The sequence below is a fragment of the Mesitornis unicolor genome, unplaced genomic scaffold (assembly GCF_000695765.1).
Source record: "Mesitornis unicolor isolate BGI_N332 unplaced genomic scaffold, ASM69576v1 scaffold24465, whole genome shotgun sequence".
Taxonomy (NCBI): domain Eukaryota; kingdom Metazoa; phylum Chordata; class Aves; order Mesitornithiformes; family Mesitornithidae; genus Mesitornis; species Mesitornis unicolor.
Window position 1 is genome coordinate 1,546 of NW_010185165.1, and position 18,549 is coordinate 20,094.

The 18,549-nt window shown below is 46.4% G+C and overlaps 1 protein-coding gene across 1 annotated transcript in view; it reads left to right on the top strand.

The window, feature by feature from the left end:
• Nucleotides 1–5,466: 5,466 nt before the first annotated feature.
• BCL11B (B-cell CLL/lymphoma 11B (zinc finger protein)) overlaps nt 5,467–18,549 on the top strand; it is a gene marked incomplete at its 3' end in the record, with an annotated part of 78,113 nt that continues 65,030 nt past the window's right edge. The window contains exons 1-2 of the mRNA XM_010184759.1: nt 5,467–5,514; nt 9,684–10,047. Coding sequence (XP_010183061.1) covers nt 5,467–5,514; nt 9,684–10,047 — 412 coding nt within the window. The remainder of the gene's footprint in view (nt 5,515–9,683; nt 10,048–18,549) is intronic.

Genomic DNA, 18,549 nt, shown 5'->3' on the forward strand with positions numbered 1-18,549 from the left:
TGTTCAGCTGCTCTGTGCAGAGAAACGTTATTTTGGCTCGATTCAAATTGCTGATTTTCCAGCTTCAGATCTTCTTTTTTTAACTTGAGAAATCTGCTTTCAAACTAGCCCTGCATTTTTGCATTGGGAGGCAATGTGAAAGGCGAGAGCATGTGAAAAAGCTCGCTGATAGCAGTTTTGCAGAAGGCGGCAAAGCAAGAACATTTCTGTGGAGCAGCAGCAAAGATTGGGAGGGAAAGGCACAGCAAAATCGTACAATTCTAGGTAGAGAGCCAGGTTTCCCAAGGAGACTTCCCACTACCCGGTCAACAGGTTCCCTAGGAAGCATAATAATTTCCTTTATCATTTTATGTTTCTACGTAGTCATTAAAAATAATTATTAAAAAACCCCTAAGATTTTTGGCATGTCAAAAGTTTTGCAAATTGCTTCAAGGAGCTTCTCTTAAAATGCATTTAGATTTAGTGCAATTAATGCACTTTTTCCTACAGAAAAAAAACCCACACCGGTGTAATAAACCCTAATACAAAGAGAACGTAAACTGTGAGTGAAGAATTAGAGAGGAAATTATTCTTACTTTGGAGGTGGCTGACTTTTTAATAATACCTGCATAGTTGTGTGCAGAAAAGCTTGCCGTGCTTCTAAAAGACGTTACATGTGTTGGCTTTAAATAGGACAGGAAAATAAAAAAGGTTGTGTGCTGTCGACTTCCAGGTTGCCTTTCATTTGAATATATTTGTATTGGACTTACAAGATTTAAAAAAATAAAATACTGGCACATTTTCATGGTTTCTGGTCTCTCAAAATGTCTTTAAAAGGTTGGTGCAGAGTAACAAGATTTTGGAGGTAGGTTGCTCCGTCCCTTTGGGTTGATGTGCTCGGTGGCTTAAACAGACGTACAGCGGGTGAGAAATAATTTTGGATTTTTTTTGCTGGTCGGCAGATGCAGAGCATATTTTGTCAGGCTTATTTCAATACCGAGAAAGAAAAGTCCTCAAGATTTTACAGCCTGGCTGCCTTTAATAGGGACGCTTGGAGCCTGCGTCTTGAGCAAAAATGCACCTTTTTCTGCCGAACAAAGGGGTGTCTGGTGGCATATTTGACAATAATTACGACTTAGAGGAGTACGCGCTCGTAGAAGTCGTACAAATTATTGATATCGGTTACCGACTTGGGTTGACGCCTCTGCGGCGGCGCTCGAGGAAACCCCTTCTCTTCCAAAAAATACCTCGCACCAGCCGCTCGCTCCTCTTCCCCATTTCCTACCTGGGTCCGCGACGATTGGAAAAAAAAAAAAAAAAGATAAAATCCCAGAAATAAAACTTTGCTGCAGCTTTTTTTTCCGGCCTTGGCGGGGCCCCCGGCTGCGAGTGGGGGCGCTGGCGACTAGGGGGAGCTCCTCGCCCGTGTCATGGCCGGGATTGGGGGGGGGGATGCTCGGCCCCGGGAAACAACAGCTTTTCCTCGCCGCCAAAATTTTCTCACCGTAAAGTTGTAGTATTGATTTTTCCCTGTGAAGATCTCGATAACCCTCGCTGAGAGAGAGAGAGAGGGGGGTGGGAGCTGAGAGCGAAACGATGCTATTTTTAGTTAAATCGCGGCTGATTAACAGGAGTTTTTGTTTAAAATTAGGGTTTTTTTGGACAACAATGTTTCAATTCTCAATTCGTTGGTCAAGCAGGGTAGTGATACCTGTACACGAGTGAGCCTCTTGTGTGTTGGGGGTGGAAAGAAAAGCCTACGGAGCTCTGTTTCTTTGCTCCGGTGGATGTAAAACCAGCGAGTGAGGAAGCTGGAGTTGTAGGAGAAGGTGTGTACAGCAATAAAGCAGACATACACGTACATAATTTGGCGTTGTTTACATGTCAGGAAGCCACATGTACCCCTGCCAAGAGGATCTGATATTAGATAGTTTTACCGTACTTTGATCCTCGGATCCTTATAGCAAAAAACCTGCAAAGGAAAATAAGCATTTTGTTCTAGAGCAATAAACACAAAATCACATCTGTGAATGTAGAAGTTGCTGCTGAGCAGCTCACAGGCTGGGCTCGTGCTGTTCAGTGCTGCAGTCGGCTTGGGCATCGTGGATGGACTTTAACGGGACGCTTTCTTGCCCAAACATAAGATTACATGGTGTACACAGGGGAAGCTTTGCTCAGCGGATGTTTATTTCAGCCAACCTGAGAAATTCATCAAGTTCTGGTACTGTTAACATAGCACAAGGCTCTCTGTATTTTTAGGGAGCAATATGTGGATGGAGGTTATCCCGTGACAGGAAAGCGTGCTCTATTCTAACCTGAAAGAGAAGTAAATTAGGTCAGACAAAAGATCAGGGCTGTCATCAGCTGTACAAAAACCCTTCACTCTTGGCTAGAGAGGGCCAGCAATTTATCTGATGATTTCTCTACTTCATTTAATGTTTGAACTGAGCTAGTTGAAAGCATATAGACAGCAGCCAGCTCGTTTGACACACCGGTTAGCTGAAGAGCACAGTGCCTGGGCCGCTGCTGATGCTGATGGGGAAAACCTTTCCTTCTCCCCTCCCGAAACCTCAGACTTCTCTGATTGTGGCTTTCCTTCCATCCCATGGCTGCTAACTTTGACCGAGACAAGCCACAACCCCCCTCTCCTCCTCCCCATTGCCTCTGCCCACCCATGCTCCCCTTCCTCCCGCTCCCTCCTCTGCCTCCCACCGGCCCCACTCCCCCAGGACGAAGCCCTGTTGGAAAAGCCTCCTCGTTGAGACTTTGCTCCCCCAGAATGGCTCTCCGTCTCATTGCCAGAGCCTTTCCTTCTTTTTTGGGTGCAGTTCGGTTCCTCCAGGGTTGCGCTACAGTTGTCAGTTGAATTTGGGCTCCCCTCAGAGAAAACACGCAGAAAAATCACCGGAGGCTGGGGGTTACTGCCTGCTTTAAAGTTAGCGGTACCGTCAAAGTGCTGGGTGAAGCATCAGCATCAGGTGCAGACGGGTTTAGATATATCTGTATCTTTTTAACGAGGGAGGGAAAAGCCGTCAATAACTGCGGGCATTGATAAACGCGTGATTCATTCAGCTGCTCTTACTCCAGCACCTTCCTTTTTCGTGTTTATTTACTTTTTTAAGATGTATGGGCAGCCTGCGCACCGTTCCCCGGCACCCACGGCTGCAGTTGTGTGCTCAGCTCCTCCACATCAATTAAATTTGCTCGCTCTCTGCTCTCTCTCCCAAAAAGCTGTTGCTTGCTTAGTACAGTAGACCCTTGCTAGAGCTTTAAGTAGCAGCTTCTATTTTTTTTTCCTCCGCTTTTTTTTTTTCCATAGGATATATAAAAAAACCGCCTAAAGCAGGCTATTCGAAAACAAATTAAAGCAGAGAGACACACTTCATGCGTCGCAGGCACGCGCCGGTAGAAGAGGGTTAGAGGAATATAATCATTTTGCTGGCAAAAAGTGACACCAGATCGGGGATTTGATTAATGGAGGGGCATTCGCAGGGACTTAGGACTGTGTTTTTGACATATGCAAGTCTTTTGTGTAGTTGCCTCACTGCTAGAAATCCCGTTGTCTTTCTTTCTTTCCTGGAGCAGCTGATAATTTCTGTGTGCGCTGGATATGCCCAAGGTACTTTCCAAAGACTGAGCACTAGACAGCACAGTATGAAAAAAGGAATCCAAAGTTAAGGGAGAGGGAAAATAACACTGGTTTACTTAACTTTTTTATGACCCCTTTTACTAAGCCACTGGAAGAAGCCATAAATTCGCTGAATGTTATAATGAATATGCTTCAATGAAAGCTAAAAATAAGAAAAGGCTTAAGAAAATTGTATATGAGCAACAGCGTGCCATACACAATTGAGAAACACAGTCTCTTTTGAGCCCGATATTTAAAAAAAAGAACAGAGCTGTTGTGTGTTTAATACATGCTCAAAACTAATTACTTAATTTTGGTCATGCCTTTTAAATCCTTGGGTAAGAATCTGTGCTTCCAATATCCTTTTCCCTGCCAGTTAAAAGCCTGAACCCAAATACAGCTCCTTCTCCTTTTGTGGCACCGAGCGCTCCTTTCTCTCCTTGGTTGTCGCTTAGTTTTAAATAAAACAAATGTATTCACTGGGCAACAAAGAATGCTTTTATATCACATCATCACGTCCCATTTTATCTGCGGAGATTTACAGCTTCTGCAGTCTATAGGAGAGCCTATGCATTTTCCACTCTCAAAAGCAGTAAATATTTTTTTATGAACGTATAGTTTACTTAAGAGGAGACACGCCACTCCCTTCCTTAACACTGTACAGAGTTTCTGATGAAATAACATCTGACAAGTGCTGGAGATTTGTGCGGATCCTTGGATATTCTTAGCTTTTGTGCCGTTTGGGTCCGGTGTGGTTATTGTGCCATTTTCCTCCTCCTTTTCCCTAAACCTTGATACGCTGCTGGGCTCTCTGTGGCAGTGCTTGTGCAGTCTTAGGTGTGCACAGAGGGTTAAACCGCTTTTCTGAGAGACTTGGGATACTTCTGCAAAAGATGTCTGACTTATGGGGGTTGCAGGAGACTCCTCTAATGGTGCGGGGGGACACGCTAAGGCTTTGCAGTGAAATGGGTTATTCTGGTACCCAGTGGGGCAGTAGGCTCCATCCTGCTGCTGCAGACAGGTGATGGTGGCCAGATGCCCCTGGCCACCGTGTTATGCCACCGTCCAGGGGCTGGAGCGCGGTTGCCGATGACCGGTTGGTGGTGGGTGACCGATTGGCAGTGGCTCGATAGCAGCACCGGGGCCATCCACGGCACGACGAAGGTTCGCTGCCTTTGTGCACTTTGCACTTGCCCGAGAGCCGCTCGGAAAAGTGAGGCAGAGCTGTGTGGGCCTCTGCGTTGCTGAGGCTTCCCTGTCAAGTTTGGCCAACTCGGCGTCAGATGTTTCTTGGGAAAAATAAAATAAATTAAATACTACAAACAGAGCTCAGACAAATTAAAAATTGAGGGCCCACAAGCGGTGATGCTGAGGGTGATGCTGATGCAATATGTAGGCAGAAGCTCAACTCTGCACCTTGCAGGTGCAGGGAGCTGCGGAGAGGCTCTGGAAACGGGTTATTGATAAACTTTGACGGTGAGGAGCCGCGCCGCCCGCTCTGAGCAGCGCTGGCCTTTGTGCAGCGAGGATCCTGACACCGATCTCGGCGATAACCCGGCTAGAGAGCGTGTGATCCGAGCTATTTCCGTTAAGCACGTTGATGTTACAGTAAATGTGACATGTGGGTGTTGATTGAAGGGACATCATTTTCAGGCCTGCTTTGGGCCAACACCCTGAAGAGCGAGTGACTTCTTTGTGCTCGCTCCTCAGTTGGGCTGAGATTTTTCTGGATGTGCCTTCAAGACAGGCGAGCTCTGCGTGCTGTGGCACACTTGTGGCCTGGCTTCCTGTGCCTGGGCACCGGTAGCCATGACCCACCGCAGGCCCAGTTCATCACCTGTGCCTGGCCACGGTTAGCCATGACCCACGGCAGTCCCAGTTCATCCCAGAGACTGGTGACCCCTGAAGTAGCCCATGTTTTGCCCCTCGGGTGGGCAGAAGGAGGGTGGTGGGGTGGTGCTGGGACAGGCAGGGCACCCAGCAGCACCCCTGTGGCGAAGGCACCGGCAGCGCTCGCCTTAACCACCCCGTTATCGATTTGTGCAAGAAAGCGACTGTGGAGGGGAGGTTTCACACGCAACGCTTTGGCCCAGCACCAAACCGTTTCCTCTTCCTTCTTTTCTCTGCCTCCTTTTTTCATACTGCAGGATGGGAAAAAAGAAGGAGAAAAGAGGTTGGCAACTTTTCGATCCCTTCTTACCTTGGTTCTGCAGAAAGGCAAGAAAATAAATTACTGCTGCCTGGACTCAGCCTCACCCAAATCCCATGAACAAGCATCCACGGTTCTGTCCTTTGAGGCCTTGGCAATGATTTTTAGTAAAGCAGCCTTTCCCCACTATTAATGGGTAGGATTTTGAGACATCTGACAGGCAGAAAGTAGTTAGCGTGTGCCTGCGCTTTTACACTGGGCATGGGAGCGTTGTTTGCATGGGGCACATATGCTCTCCTGATGTCACCATGCTGAAGTGGGAGCGCTGGTGGCTTTGTGACAGCGCCTTTATGGAATTAAGGGGTTTGTCCACTGGATTTTGGCATGGTATGCAGCCAGAAAGCCTGGAGATGCTGCTTAGGGTCCAGCCAGCAAGCGTAGCGCTTTTCAGAGTAAAGCAAATGATTTAGATTGTCCAGTTGCATTAATTTCACGGAGCCATCGGGCAACGACAGTGTCACTCACGTCCCCATAGATCGCCTGTCCCCAACTCGCTGCGCTCCCCCGGCAGGCGATGCCAAGGCAATCCTTTCTGGAGGAAAAAATCCGGGGCACACCTTAACACACCTGGAAGAACCAGGGCACAAGTCTTGGCTGGAAATAGCTCGTTTGCATTTCTTTTCACTTTTCCCACGTAAGGGGTATGAGATGTTTTCCATTCTCCTTTTCTGTGTGGCTTGATTTCTCCTTAAAAAAAATAATAAATTAATTTTAAATAAATACTCATGAGGAAACACCCTCCTCTCCCCCCAGACCCAGCTACCAACAAACAGCAATCAAACCACAGAGTTAAATTCAAATAATGTGAAGCGACTCATTTGAAACCCACAGACACAAGTGGAGTCAGAACTTTAGGCTGAGACTGGCCTAAATTGCCCCGTTGGTATTAAAGGACTCCTTAAACAGCCTAAGATCTTGGCTGTTGTATTAACCAGGCATGACCTGGTGTGTTATGGGCTGGACTCGCAGGCTTTCTTCTCTTTTCCTTTGTGGGTTTTAAATCTCTCCTGTAATGTTACTCGAATGTAGGTTTTTAATGGCTTAATTGAGTTGTCAATAGGAAGCCTTTTCTTTTTTTTATTCCAAGTAAAGAAAAAATAAAATAAATGCAAATTGACGTGGATAAAATGCATGTGAAGACCTATTCAGTATTTTGTTTTTCAGTCTTTTATCCCTGTTTTCCAAGTCCCGAATAAGGGGAATGTAATATAGCTTCTGCATCGTTGGGTGTACGGCTGCTCTCATGCTTGGCGATCTATTAAGCTCAAATCAGAAATAGAGTTGAGCGAAAAAGAAATCTTTTGATAGTTTGAAACCCAATTACTACTGATCACGAGGGCTCGGCGTACCAAGGAAACGAAAAGCCGATTTTCGGCAACGTGACGACTGCCAAAATATGAACGAATACCAGATGTTATTTTAAAAAAGTGGCATTGCACAGTGCTTGGAAAGAGAGAGTGAGCGAGTGTAAGTGAACAGGCATATGTGGGTTTAACTAATATTCAAACCAAGTGTAGAGCCGAAAAGAAAGAATTCGCAGCAGTTTTCGCTGTTTAAAGCCCCTTCGTGTTTCCACGGACGCCTGGTCAGGACCCTCACCAAACGCAGCAGTTTTGCGACGTTTTCTGAAGAACACAATTTAAATCACAGGCAAAAAAAAATATATATATAAAAAAATCCTCGCATCAAAAAGATAATGAAGTTGAGATCTTTTGATTTCTTATACTTATATCAATGCCAAAATTCGGCCTGTGTAATCTGAGAGGCAGACTTTAATCCGAGGGCTTTACGGGAACGTTAGGTGAAAGGGGTGAGGAGCATTTTCCCCCTCTGCCACCATTTTTCCTGACGACCCTTGGTTCAATTCCTGTTTTCGGGTTGTCTTTTCCAGCTCTTTGTCCCATCTCCCGTGTGTATCTGCGTGCCGCTGGATGTGGGTTGCTTTTTTGATTTATTTTTTTTTTAATATTTTGACACACTACTCCCCCTTAATAGGAATTCTTCCTAGAAATAGCACGCACATTTCTAAAGGCCCCTTTTCACGGCCCTTTTCTTTTGGCTTTAAAATGATGTATATGTAATTGGTAATTAAAGGTGCAAGCTCTCTTCAATATAAACAATATTGCTCAATGTTAGATCATTAAAGGGAGCCGCAGCACTAAATAATTACCTTTTTGCATCATGACACGCCGTTCGCAGGCACCCGCTCCCTTCCCAGCAGTCCCCGTGCAGCGCAGGGCTATGGTTACATTTTCATTAAGGCGAGGAGGCACCTTTTCATGATATCAATTGGTGACTTAATTACGTAGCATTGTCTTCAAACTCCTTTTAAAATTAGATGGAGGGGGAAAAAGGTAATTAATGGTTTTCAGAGCGAGTGTTGTGCTGCGTGTTTGGAAAGCTGGGTGTGAGTTTAGGAAACCGAAGCTTTCCCTTTCCTATGTGGGTTTTTCTCTTTTCGATTTGATGAAAAGTGGGACAAAACCCCTTTTGTTTTTGGTCAGGAGGAGAATCCAGATCCGGATTGTAACATCTGTTTATCTCAGTCTCGCGTCTTTGAGGTATTTGTGTGACTTGCTTTCCCCAGGAAATCCATGAGCAAACCGCTTGGGCTAATAGGGAACATTTTTTCCTCCTATTCCTTTAATCCCGATTCGATTCGAGGTCTCACTTGCTGATTTACATACTGTTAGTTCCCCTGTTTTGTTCGGCCCAAATCCTATAGTCCTTGCAGAGGCAAAACAGCCTTAGGCAAAAGTCAGTGGAAATTGTGCCGAAGTAAAGACCAAGGTTTGTATGATTTGGCAGTTACACGGCAGAACAAGAGAAAACAAACAAAAAAAAGACGTTTTGCCCCAGAAATAGATTGTGATCCATAATTATATTATAATGTAAGAATTATCTTCAAAATATCCTTTAAAACGCATTGTGTTCTATTAATTTTGAAATGAGAAGTTACTTATTTCTTAGAAACGGATGCAGGTCACTCAGAGATGCTTTCCCAGCCTTGCAGGGTAATGGTATGAAATCCGTGGGTGCTTTTTAAACAAAAAAACCCTTTATTAACCTATATCACAACTGCAGGGGTATCTGCTATCAGGAAAAGGAGTGGAAGATTTCAGGCTTAGCCAATATGCCACTATGTAAAGTAAGCGCTGAGTTCGATTTCCCACTGTACACGCTTCTGAAACCCCTGAACTTCTTACAAGATCACATCCTGCTAACGTTACAAACAGTTTGCTGTAATTCGTGCTAAAGGGTGGTTATTTAATCTTTGTAATGGGACGAGGTGGTACTAATTTTGTATGCCACAGAGAGCCTGATCTGGCTTCTTGTGAGCACGCAAGCGCCTTTTCCCCCCTGTCTCTGAAACAGGAGGAGAGGTTCGGGTGCGTGAGTTTTGCTGGATGGGGCCTTGGCCAGATGGCTGGGAGATGCGGTGGGAATGAGAAGGTGGGATGCAAAAAGAGAGGAACTATTTCAGAAAGTGGCTCGGGGCTCAAACGTTTGCAAAATGGCTCTTTGCTGATATCCTTGCAGCGCTGGCAGCAGTGGGAAGGAGCTGTCAGGAAAGCTCTGCCAGGTCAGCCTTTCCATTTTGTTTCAGACAGGCTCGGTTGCAAAATATATTGAAATCATTCTGGGAGAGTGGAAAAGCTGAAAAATAAAAGAAAGATCTAATCAGGCTTGGCTTCTTTGGGTGGGGGGGGGGGTGAGCGGCCTGTCGTTTTGGGGGGGGGGGGGGGTGTTAGGGGAGGCTGAGCCTCTGGTGATGCATCCTTGAGTCTATGAACATTCAAAGCAATCTCTTTCTCTTCTCCCCTCGTCCCTTTCCTCCCTCTTTCTCCTTGTCCGTGTAAAGCAGAGGCTGACCATGTGGAACCGGCACTCGCCGACGAAGATGAGAGCCTGGCAATAGCAGAGCCGGGCGGCATCAGCATCACCGCAGGCGGGACAGACCCCGACTTGTTAACCTGTGGACAGTGTCAGATGAACTTCCCGCTGGGAGACATCTTGGTTTTTATAGAGCACAAGAGAAAACAGTGCAATGGCACTGGTGGTGCCTGCTATGAAAAGAGCATGGATAAGAGCAGCCCTCCCCCCTCCTCACGCGCCGAGCTCAGGAAAGTGTCAGAGCCAGTGGAAATCGGGATCCAAGTCACACCCGATGAAGAAGACCGTCTTCTCACGCCTACAAAAGGAATTTGCCCCAAGCAGGAGAACATTGCAGGTACAGCATGTTTTACACTCAATCAACTGCCTAGGTAATCTTTTAACGAGAGCCCTCTAGAAAGTGCCGTGAAACAGAAGCTTTAGTAACAGGTCTTTATAGCAGCCATCGGTCTGGAGGATCCTCATGGTCATGTAGGGCTCAGCAGGGCTGTCCACCCCATGTTTAATTCAATGTAGGGCCAGCTCCCAGAGAGAGGGGACTCCTGATTCCTGGGAGAGCCTGGTGGCAGCCTGTACATGTAGGAAAAAGCAGAAGGTTGGGGTCAGAAACATTTCGGGAGTGTCTTTAAGCAGGTAGCAGCGGTGGAGGAACTTGGTGAGATACCCCATTCAATCCAGTTCAGACACCTTCTGTAACATGCAGACCCACTGGGAAGGACCAAACCCTGACCCCACTGAAGACAGTGGGAAAATCCCCTTCACACCGACAGCAATGGGAAGAGGATTTGCTTTCGAAGGCTAAAGCAGGGGTTCATTAAGTCCTTGCTTGTTCCTTCTGCTGGGGTAGATGTCACCTTCCTGGTCTGCGTTGCCTGCGCCGCCTGTCCTGAGTCTCTGCAAATGGCTGGAGTTGGGTGAGAGACAGCTCCCTTCACATGCACGCCCCAAAACGGGGCTTTTGAATGAGGAGACAAGACCACAGGCTGGCCTGGGTGAGCAAATTGCAGGCATTTCCTTGTCTAAAGCTCTTGGACAGTGGTTAGTTAACTCAGTGGACCCCCCCACGGCTCCGAGGCGGGCAGGCGGGCGATGGTATCCACCATGCAGCGGTTTCTGCAGAGCGCCCAGCATGGGGCCGCTTCCGTTGCGCAGGGCGTTTCTCCCCTCCGCAGCAGTGGTGAAAGGAAGGCTCTGCTCCCTGCCAGCGAGCGGGGGTTTTATGTCACACAGCAGGATCTCCCCTCACACGGGCCTTTTTTGTTCACACCGACTGTATCCCATATAGAAGACTGGTGGCAATTTGTCTTTGCTGCCACTATCCCGATTTCTCTAGGAATTGTCTTATGGGATTAGATCTGATGGTCCACGATCCTGTCTGTAGTAGAGATGTTCCCTTGAGGGGATCCTCAGAAGACTTGTGAGAGACTCCTACCTTTACAATTGAAGCTTAAGAGATTCCTGCTTTTAGCATTGGAGGTCTCTGAGTGAGTCCCCAGTGTCACTGAAGGGCTTGGCCATTGTAGAAAAGAGGATGTGGGCTTTGAGCTGCTGCAGTCTTCAGGTGTCCAGGTGATCTGTCTCTTAGGAGAGGGCATATCCCACCCGTTGACTACCTTATTGCCTTCTAGGTATATTTTCTGTGTGCAGTCACCATCTTGGCATGGGAAACTGGTAGTTTTGGGGGCATTAGTTGTGCTGTAGTGTTGTAAGCAACCCTACTGTAAGGCCAGACCTTGTCCTTTTCTCTTAATTTTTCAGTTTTCTCCATCTTTTTCCAGCTTTCCCCATCCTTTTGCAGTTGCAAAGGCATTTCTTGGCAGAGATGATTACACTACCTCATGGTGTAGCAGCTTTGAAGGCTAGACTTCCTTCCCATATGATGGGAATTATTCAGGACTTTCTCCCTCAGTTTGCTGAAGGCCTCCTGAATGGTGCTGAGCCCTTCAGTCTCTGTTGATCTCTGTGTGAGCTGATGGTGCTCAGCCCCTTGAAGAGGTTGCCAAGTGCTTAGCAAGGTTGGTCCAGGAGACCCATGCTGTAGTTGCAGTCCAGATCTCATATTTTCCCAATTTCTGCCCAAGTTCAGGCCATAGTGAAATACCTCCATGGCTATGCCCAGCGCAGAGGGTGCCGTCCCATCCCAGCATCTGGGGGTCAGCATCAATATAATGAACGCTTGTGCCATGCAGAATATCTGGGGGTGAAGGAGATGTTCACGTGTGGAAAAGGCACACAGAAAAATTAAATTTAAAAGCCAATCTGGAGCACCTAATCTCTTTCAGACTAAACTGAATATCAACTGAAAATATGTAGGAAAGATTTTGAATTGAGAAAAATAAAAGGGTTTATCATTTGATTGGCATTTTCTCAGCAGTGCACAGAGATAGGGACATCCACTAAATAGTGCAGTAATAATGCTTTCTCAATTAGAAGCCCAGCTCCGAGATAAAAAGGTGCAGTGTCCTTCCATATTTTTTTTAATAGCAACGGATAGTTTTCAATAGTAGGATAAAAGCCTCACATTACAGCCATGGAGGGTAGCCATGAAAAACCCACAGAAGTCATTCACTGGAAAGGCTTTAGTGGGATATACCAAACCCCTTATTTATATTTCAATAGAAAGGCTTTCTGCATTAGCCAAGAAAATCAGAATCTGCATTTAACATTAAAGGTATTTCCCAGTGAGCGGCTGTAGAGCATTGTTGTTAGATTTGTTAAAAAAAGAGACTAAATACGATTTCATAAAAGGGAAACTTAATCTCTAAGGCAGCTTTCTCCCACCCTGCCACCTCCTCCCTTTATTTTTTTATTTTTTTGGTAATAATGCAACAGCCTACAGTATTTTTACTTTATATGTGACGAAAGATATTCTTAGCCTTTCTGTACTGCGACAGGAAGAATGAATTTCTTTATTCCACCAAGAAATATGTAAAATAATCCCTTAGAAGTATGGGGAGATATGTTTGTTCAAAGCATTTAAAATGTTATTTTAATCAAAGGCACAAAACACTCTACATGCTGTGTCAGCTAAAGGAGACCATTACATTTTAACAGCAAATCATGCTCTTTTCCCCCCTCCTAACCAGCCTCCCCCCCCAACTTTGAAACTAACTTTTTTTTTTATTAAATAAAACGGCGAAAAAGATTAAAGAATAAAAAAACTTCAGTGGCTCAAATGTATAAAGTAATTTAATATGGTGGAAGCATTAATTATTTTAGCTTAATTGAATTCTGAGGACTGCAGTAGTTGCATTTTTGTAGACAAGCTCTGTTTATTATTTCTTTGTGTAGATTAACAGTAAAGGAAACATAGATAACTTTCAGTTATTTATTGTAAAATAAATGTGTCAATTCATGTGTAAAGCAAGCTGTTCAAAGATAATTGAGTCTTTATATTTGAAGAGGGAAACCAGAAATCACCCACTCGCCACTCCGGCTCCCTGAAATACACTGCCACCGCTGCTGCCCTCAAATAGGCTTCAGCTCCTCTCCTTGATCTTCTGTTATTGTTGTAGCCCTTTTTATTTGGTAGGAATGATTGGTGTGGCCTCCTCTCCTTCTTTTTGCCTTTTTCTCTTTCTCTCTTGGTCACTCTGCTTGCTGTGGTCACCAAATACCCCTTGACCACACACCGAACCTTGTGCCTCTTGGAAGGAGGCAGGCAGAGCTCAGGAGCCTGCAAGAATTTGCACGCGTGTAACACACATCTCCAAGTGACGTTTCTAGGTATCAGTAGAGACAAAGGCAACTTTATCTCTGCAGTGAGCTTTTAAAGACCTTCTGATAATGAAGTCTATCGTCTTTCCCTGACTGGTAACTTACAAATCCACGCTTTTCAAGGCATTTTCATTTGGTTGCCACTGTCCATAAGCACGTTAGCTGGCACTGGGAGGACGTGACTTGCTTAGGAGCAGTTTGTCCTGTAAAGTTTGTTTTTCATTTTTTTTCAAATTGGCTGACCTGTTTGAAAATCAGTTCTGCCTCTCGTGCAGAGGGTGTGATAGTATCGAACAGATGAACCAGATTGTTGCACAGCAAAACACAGCCAGGCCAATGAGTTGGCTAGGAGTTATCAGCCACTGCTTCTTTCACTTCACCACTGGCAGGTATTTTGGAAAAAATTAGACCACTGTTGTATTTTATACCTCTTTTTATCTTTCATATTTATCAGATGTTGGGCATAACTGGGTGACCTGTGCTGGCTGAAGAAAGCCCTGGGGAGGTGGCTCTTGGTGTCCTTTGATTGATGGCATCTCCTGTTGTCCTCATGACCCTGCTGGGTTCGTGGACCACCAGGTTGTTCTTCAGCACAGCTCTCTGAAATGATCCAGATTAAAGAAAAAACACCAGTTGGCTTGTTTTTAACACTATATGGTTTCAGAGAATCCTGGAAGAGATGAGGGAACCTTGGTGGGGCAGGCACCACTTGGACCAGACCTTCTCCAGCTTCACTGGCTGGTCTGCACCCTTAAGGTCACAGAACCACCCCAGCAGCAGAGGTTCATTAAGACAACGTAGTTAATTTCTGCAAAGATGGTGCTAGGAAAGGGGAGGGGTTTGATTTTAATTCCTCGTTCATCCCATCCCGGTCGCCAGTGCTGGGCTCCATACGTTATGTACTTGAACTAGATGTGCATCGTGAAAAAAAAAGGCTCCCTGTCAGAGGCAGGATTTAGCTGCAACCCCTGCTCCACGAATGTTCATTTCAGGCTTTTGAATGGTAAAACTGCCAGTGAGAGAAACTAAATAACTCGCATGTGCTGGAAGCCAGAGATAAACACCGCCGCAGGTTGCCATGAAATAGGCTATTTGATATATTTAGAATTGTTATTTTTCTCCAAATTAAGATTAGTTAAATCCATGTGTGTTGTGTGAGTGATTGTTAACTCAATGGCGTGGATTATCCTTTTTTCAAATCATGACAGCTAATTATTATTGCTGTCTACCCTGAGACATTCACTTACAATGTACCATTATGGACCCACGCACCCATAGTAACTGTAGGACTCAGACAGCCATCGTGATGCCTTCACACGTGAGGGGAGGAAAATGTGAGCTGAAACAACCCAAGGCCGGTGGCAGCAATGTCAGGAGGATTGGGAAGAGGTGTCCAGAGCGGCATCGAGCTGGCAGAAAGCTTGGGGACCATCCCCATCCTGAGGGCCACCATGGCACTGGGGTCCTGCTGCCAGCAACTCCCCAGTGCCCTGCGTCTTGCAGGAGTGACTTGTTAAAGCCAGGCCAGAAAAAATGCTACGTGGGGGAAAAAAAGGCTTTCAGAAGTGTGTGGTAACAGAGTGTGAGAAACACAGGTTGCAACTGAAATCCTCGTTGCGAGGCTTTTCTAGGCTTGTTTCTTCCCTTGCACCTGCCAGGCTTTCCCTGAGCGCTGAGGAGTTACCTGGCCACCTCCTCCTCTGCTGCTTCCACAGGTATTTAGCAATGCATTTTGCTAATTGGTGTGGCTAAGCAGCATGGGGGGGGCACACATAGGGAAGGTGTCAGCGACAGCTCCACCAAAAACAAGGTTAACAAGCAAACCTCTTGTCCCTGGGGACCTCAGCTGAGGTTCTGACTTGGGTGGCAGGGAGAAAAACAAGGCAGGTGATCTCACTCACAGCCCTGCTTGTGCCTGGGGCAGGGTGGGGGACATGTTGGCTCTGGAGCCTGGCTCTCCTCTGGGGACAGGGCACCCCCAGCCACCACAGGGGCCTGTGGTGAAGCTGCCGGTGGCTTCAAATATGATGAGGGGCTGCCAAAACACTGAGGGCTTAAAGTTTTTAGGCTGCAGATGAGGCCAGGTGGAGGGTCTTCAGGGGCTGTGATCTCCCCTTTAGGGGATCCTTAGGGGGACTGGTGTGGAAGGTGCCAGGTGTTGGCTTGGCAGCACCCCACCATCGACTCACCCTCCGTCCCTCACCCTCCGTCCCCAGTGAGGGACAGCAGGACCGCAGTTGCTTGGTGCTGCACAAGAGTTAAAGGTGAGAAACCTGCTGATTATGAAACCCTTTCTTCCCCTCGCCTGAACTCCACCGCACCCATGTGGCACGGCTCCAGCGCCCTCTGCTCAGCCCCAGCGCGTCAGCCCCCGGCCGCCCTCTCCCTGCAGCCATTTCAGCTTGTCCCCAGCCATGTCCTGCCCAGGCTCTGGTCCCACCAGGCCCCGAGGCTTTGCCGGTGTCCCTGAGAGACAAGTGTGAAATTAATCACACCGAGTTTTAAAAAGACACTGAGGAATATTATGCCCTCAATGCTCCCTGATGCTTTTAGCTTTTTGTTTTGTTGCTCTCGCCATCCTGTTTTGCAAAGTTGTTTTCTGCACCCTGTGTGTGGTTAGCTGCATTCCCACCAGGCCGGGGTAGCAGGTGCTGGAGGAGCCGTGGGAGGTCCAGCTTGCCCCACTCCACCCCAGTTTCTCCCCAGTAACTCCCCAGAAACCGGCAGATTGATCAGACCTGCCCCTGAATGCACAGGGTGCCAAACTGCAAACAGGAGCTCACTGCCGTTATTTTCCCTCTCTCTAATCTCCCTTTGTTATAATCAACTTTGGTTTTACGTGTGACAACGCAAAGTAAAAACCTTTTCGACAGAAGTGCCATTTTGCAGGCTGATGAGAGGGGATTTAAGAAGGTCATTCGGTACACGTGGCCAGAACCTTCTCGCTCCAGGGTGGATGTGTGCTTGGAGTCACTCTTTAAGAGCAAAACTTGCTGTTTTGCATCAGATTGTCACTGCCGTTGCCCTCTTTTAATTCAGTGGAAAGGCTCTGGACTTCCTCAGAGGTAGAGCCCACTCAAAATGTCACCCAGCAAAGTGTTTTTTTCAACTGTATTTGGTCCCTCTTGCCAAATAACATAGGCCATGTGTGGGAGACCAGAAACTGTGTGTATTTCTCTGATTATTATTATTACGGAAAGACTAGTAGATTGTTTTAGGCAACACTAATGGTAAATGATGAAAAGGCACTGGTCAGCTAGTTATTAGTCATTTTTCTTGACGACTTTGTGAGCAATAGTTAGGAGCAAAGTAAAAAGTAGTGCCCAAGCATTCTATAGCCATTTGTTTTGATGTGAGTAATAGCAGTAGTATTGTGCTTGGTGGAGTATTGACTGCAAGAATGGAGTTTGTGTGTGTTCGCAGGGGAATTTTGCACTGGGAGCTAGCAGAAGGAAAGCTGGTTGTATGGAAAGCAGAAATATCAGTATAGATAGAAAAAGTTGCTGTTCTTCTATTGTGAATAAACACATAAAGGCATGGAAATTGTTCTTTGCTCCAGCAGGACTGAAGTGCTGCTGTAGCATGAGGTTGCCTCTCTTCAAACCTTTTCCATAGATTGTTTTTCTTCCTCAGCCTGTGTTTGAACTGTGCTGCCTATACACACAGTGACCAAATCGGCTGTGACATAAAGGTTGAACCTTTCTAGCTTTTTTTGGAGATTGGAACATTTTTCTATCATAACCGGAGAAAAAAACCCCTGTGAAGTAATCATACTTTTTGTACAAGAAAGGCTTGGATTTCTATGTCATGTCACATAACTTCAAAGGGCATAGATTTGGGGCTGAGTTTCAGTGCTGGCTTTGGTGGCCGAGTGGGAAGATGGGAGCCCGGAGGCTAAGAAATAGAGGAGAGAGGCCAGGTATAGAAATAAAACTGTGTTTCTCAGTAGAGAAAGCCCGGAGAAATTGAGTAGCTCTCAGTTTGGGAGCTGTGCGCTCGCTCCGACGAGAGCATCACTTTCCAGCATGGTTTCTTCTCCCCGTTCCCTCCCACCCTCCAAATGGTAATTGGTGGGCCGTGCAGTAGAAATGTTATTAAAAAAAAAAAAAAAAGGGAAGAAAAAGTGGGTGGGTGGGGTATCTAGGGATTTGGTGTCTAAGCTCAGGAGTTAAGCCGGAAATCCCAGAGATGTAATGAAAACAAAACGGACTTTTCACTCGCGCTGTGGCATTCTGGCAGTGAGAACGCTTTCGTGAGCCAATGTTTTCATTGTAGGTTTTCTCGAGAGAAGTAGTGGAAACGAATCGTTAACCCCTTCACAGGAACGCGTGCGGTCGCTGCAGCGGGGAGGGGAGAGCCGCCTTGGCTCCCCGTTGCCATGTTGGAGAGCTCGGGGGTGTGTGTATGTTTGTGTGTAAGTGGGGAAGGTGGGGTAGATACCGCTTGTAAGGAGTTTAATAATCTTAATGGCAGATGTGAAGTGGTTACTTAGCGGTTGTTGTTTTTTCCTCTTTGCATGTACGCCTTTGCAGAAAGATCCGAGCGCAATCGGCGCAAACCACTGTTAAGCCCCACAGCTCTTAAACTCCCTTTTTCTTCTGGCAATTGGGAGCGTATTTCGTGAGCGAGAAAAGGGGGACAGTGCTCGCCGTTCCCTCGGCAGGGTCGTAAAAGCTGCAGATGGAAAAGACCTACCGAGTAGCAGATCCCAGTATTTCTTGGAAAGTGGAAGTCCAGGATGGGTGGCTGTTTGCAGGAGCGTTACGTATATAGCTTTAAATGTCCAGCAGCCTTGGATGGCGTTCAGCCCTCCAGGAGTAAACCCCTTCATTAAAAACAACGGAGTTTGGGGACGAAGGGAGGTGGGAGCGATTAATCTAATTTACCTTAACAGCCACTTTTGGTGAAGAGATCGTGTAACCCCGTCCTCAATGCTCTGATTAGGCTGCATTTTATTTCAGTATTTTATTTCACCTTTTGATCACGGCTGGCACTTACCACGTTTCTTTCTCCACTTTCTCATTAGGGCATTTTATCCGCACGTATTCTTGCGAGCGGCACAGAGCATCACCCCCCTGCTCTAGCTAAAGAGCATCTCATCTCCCCTTCACCATCTCGGCAG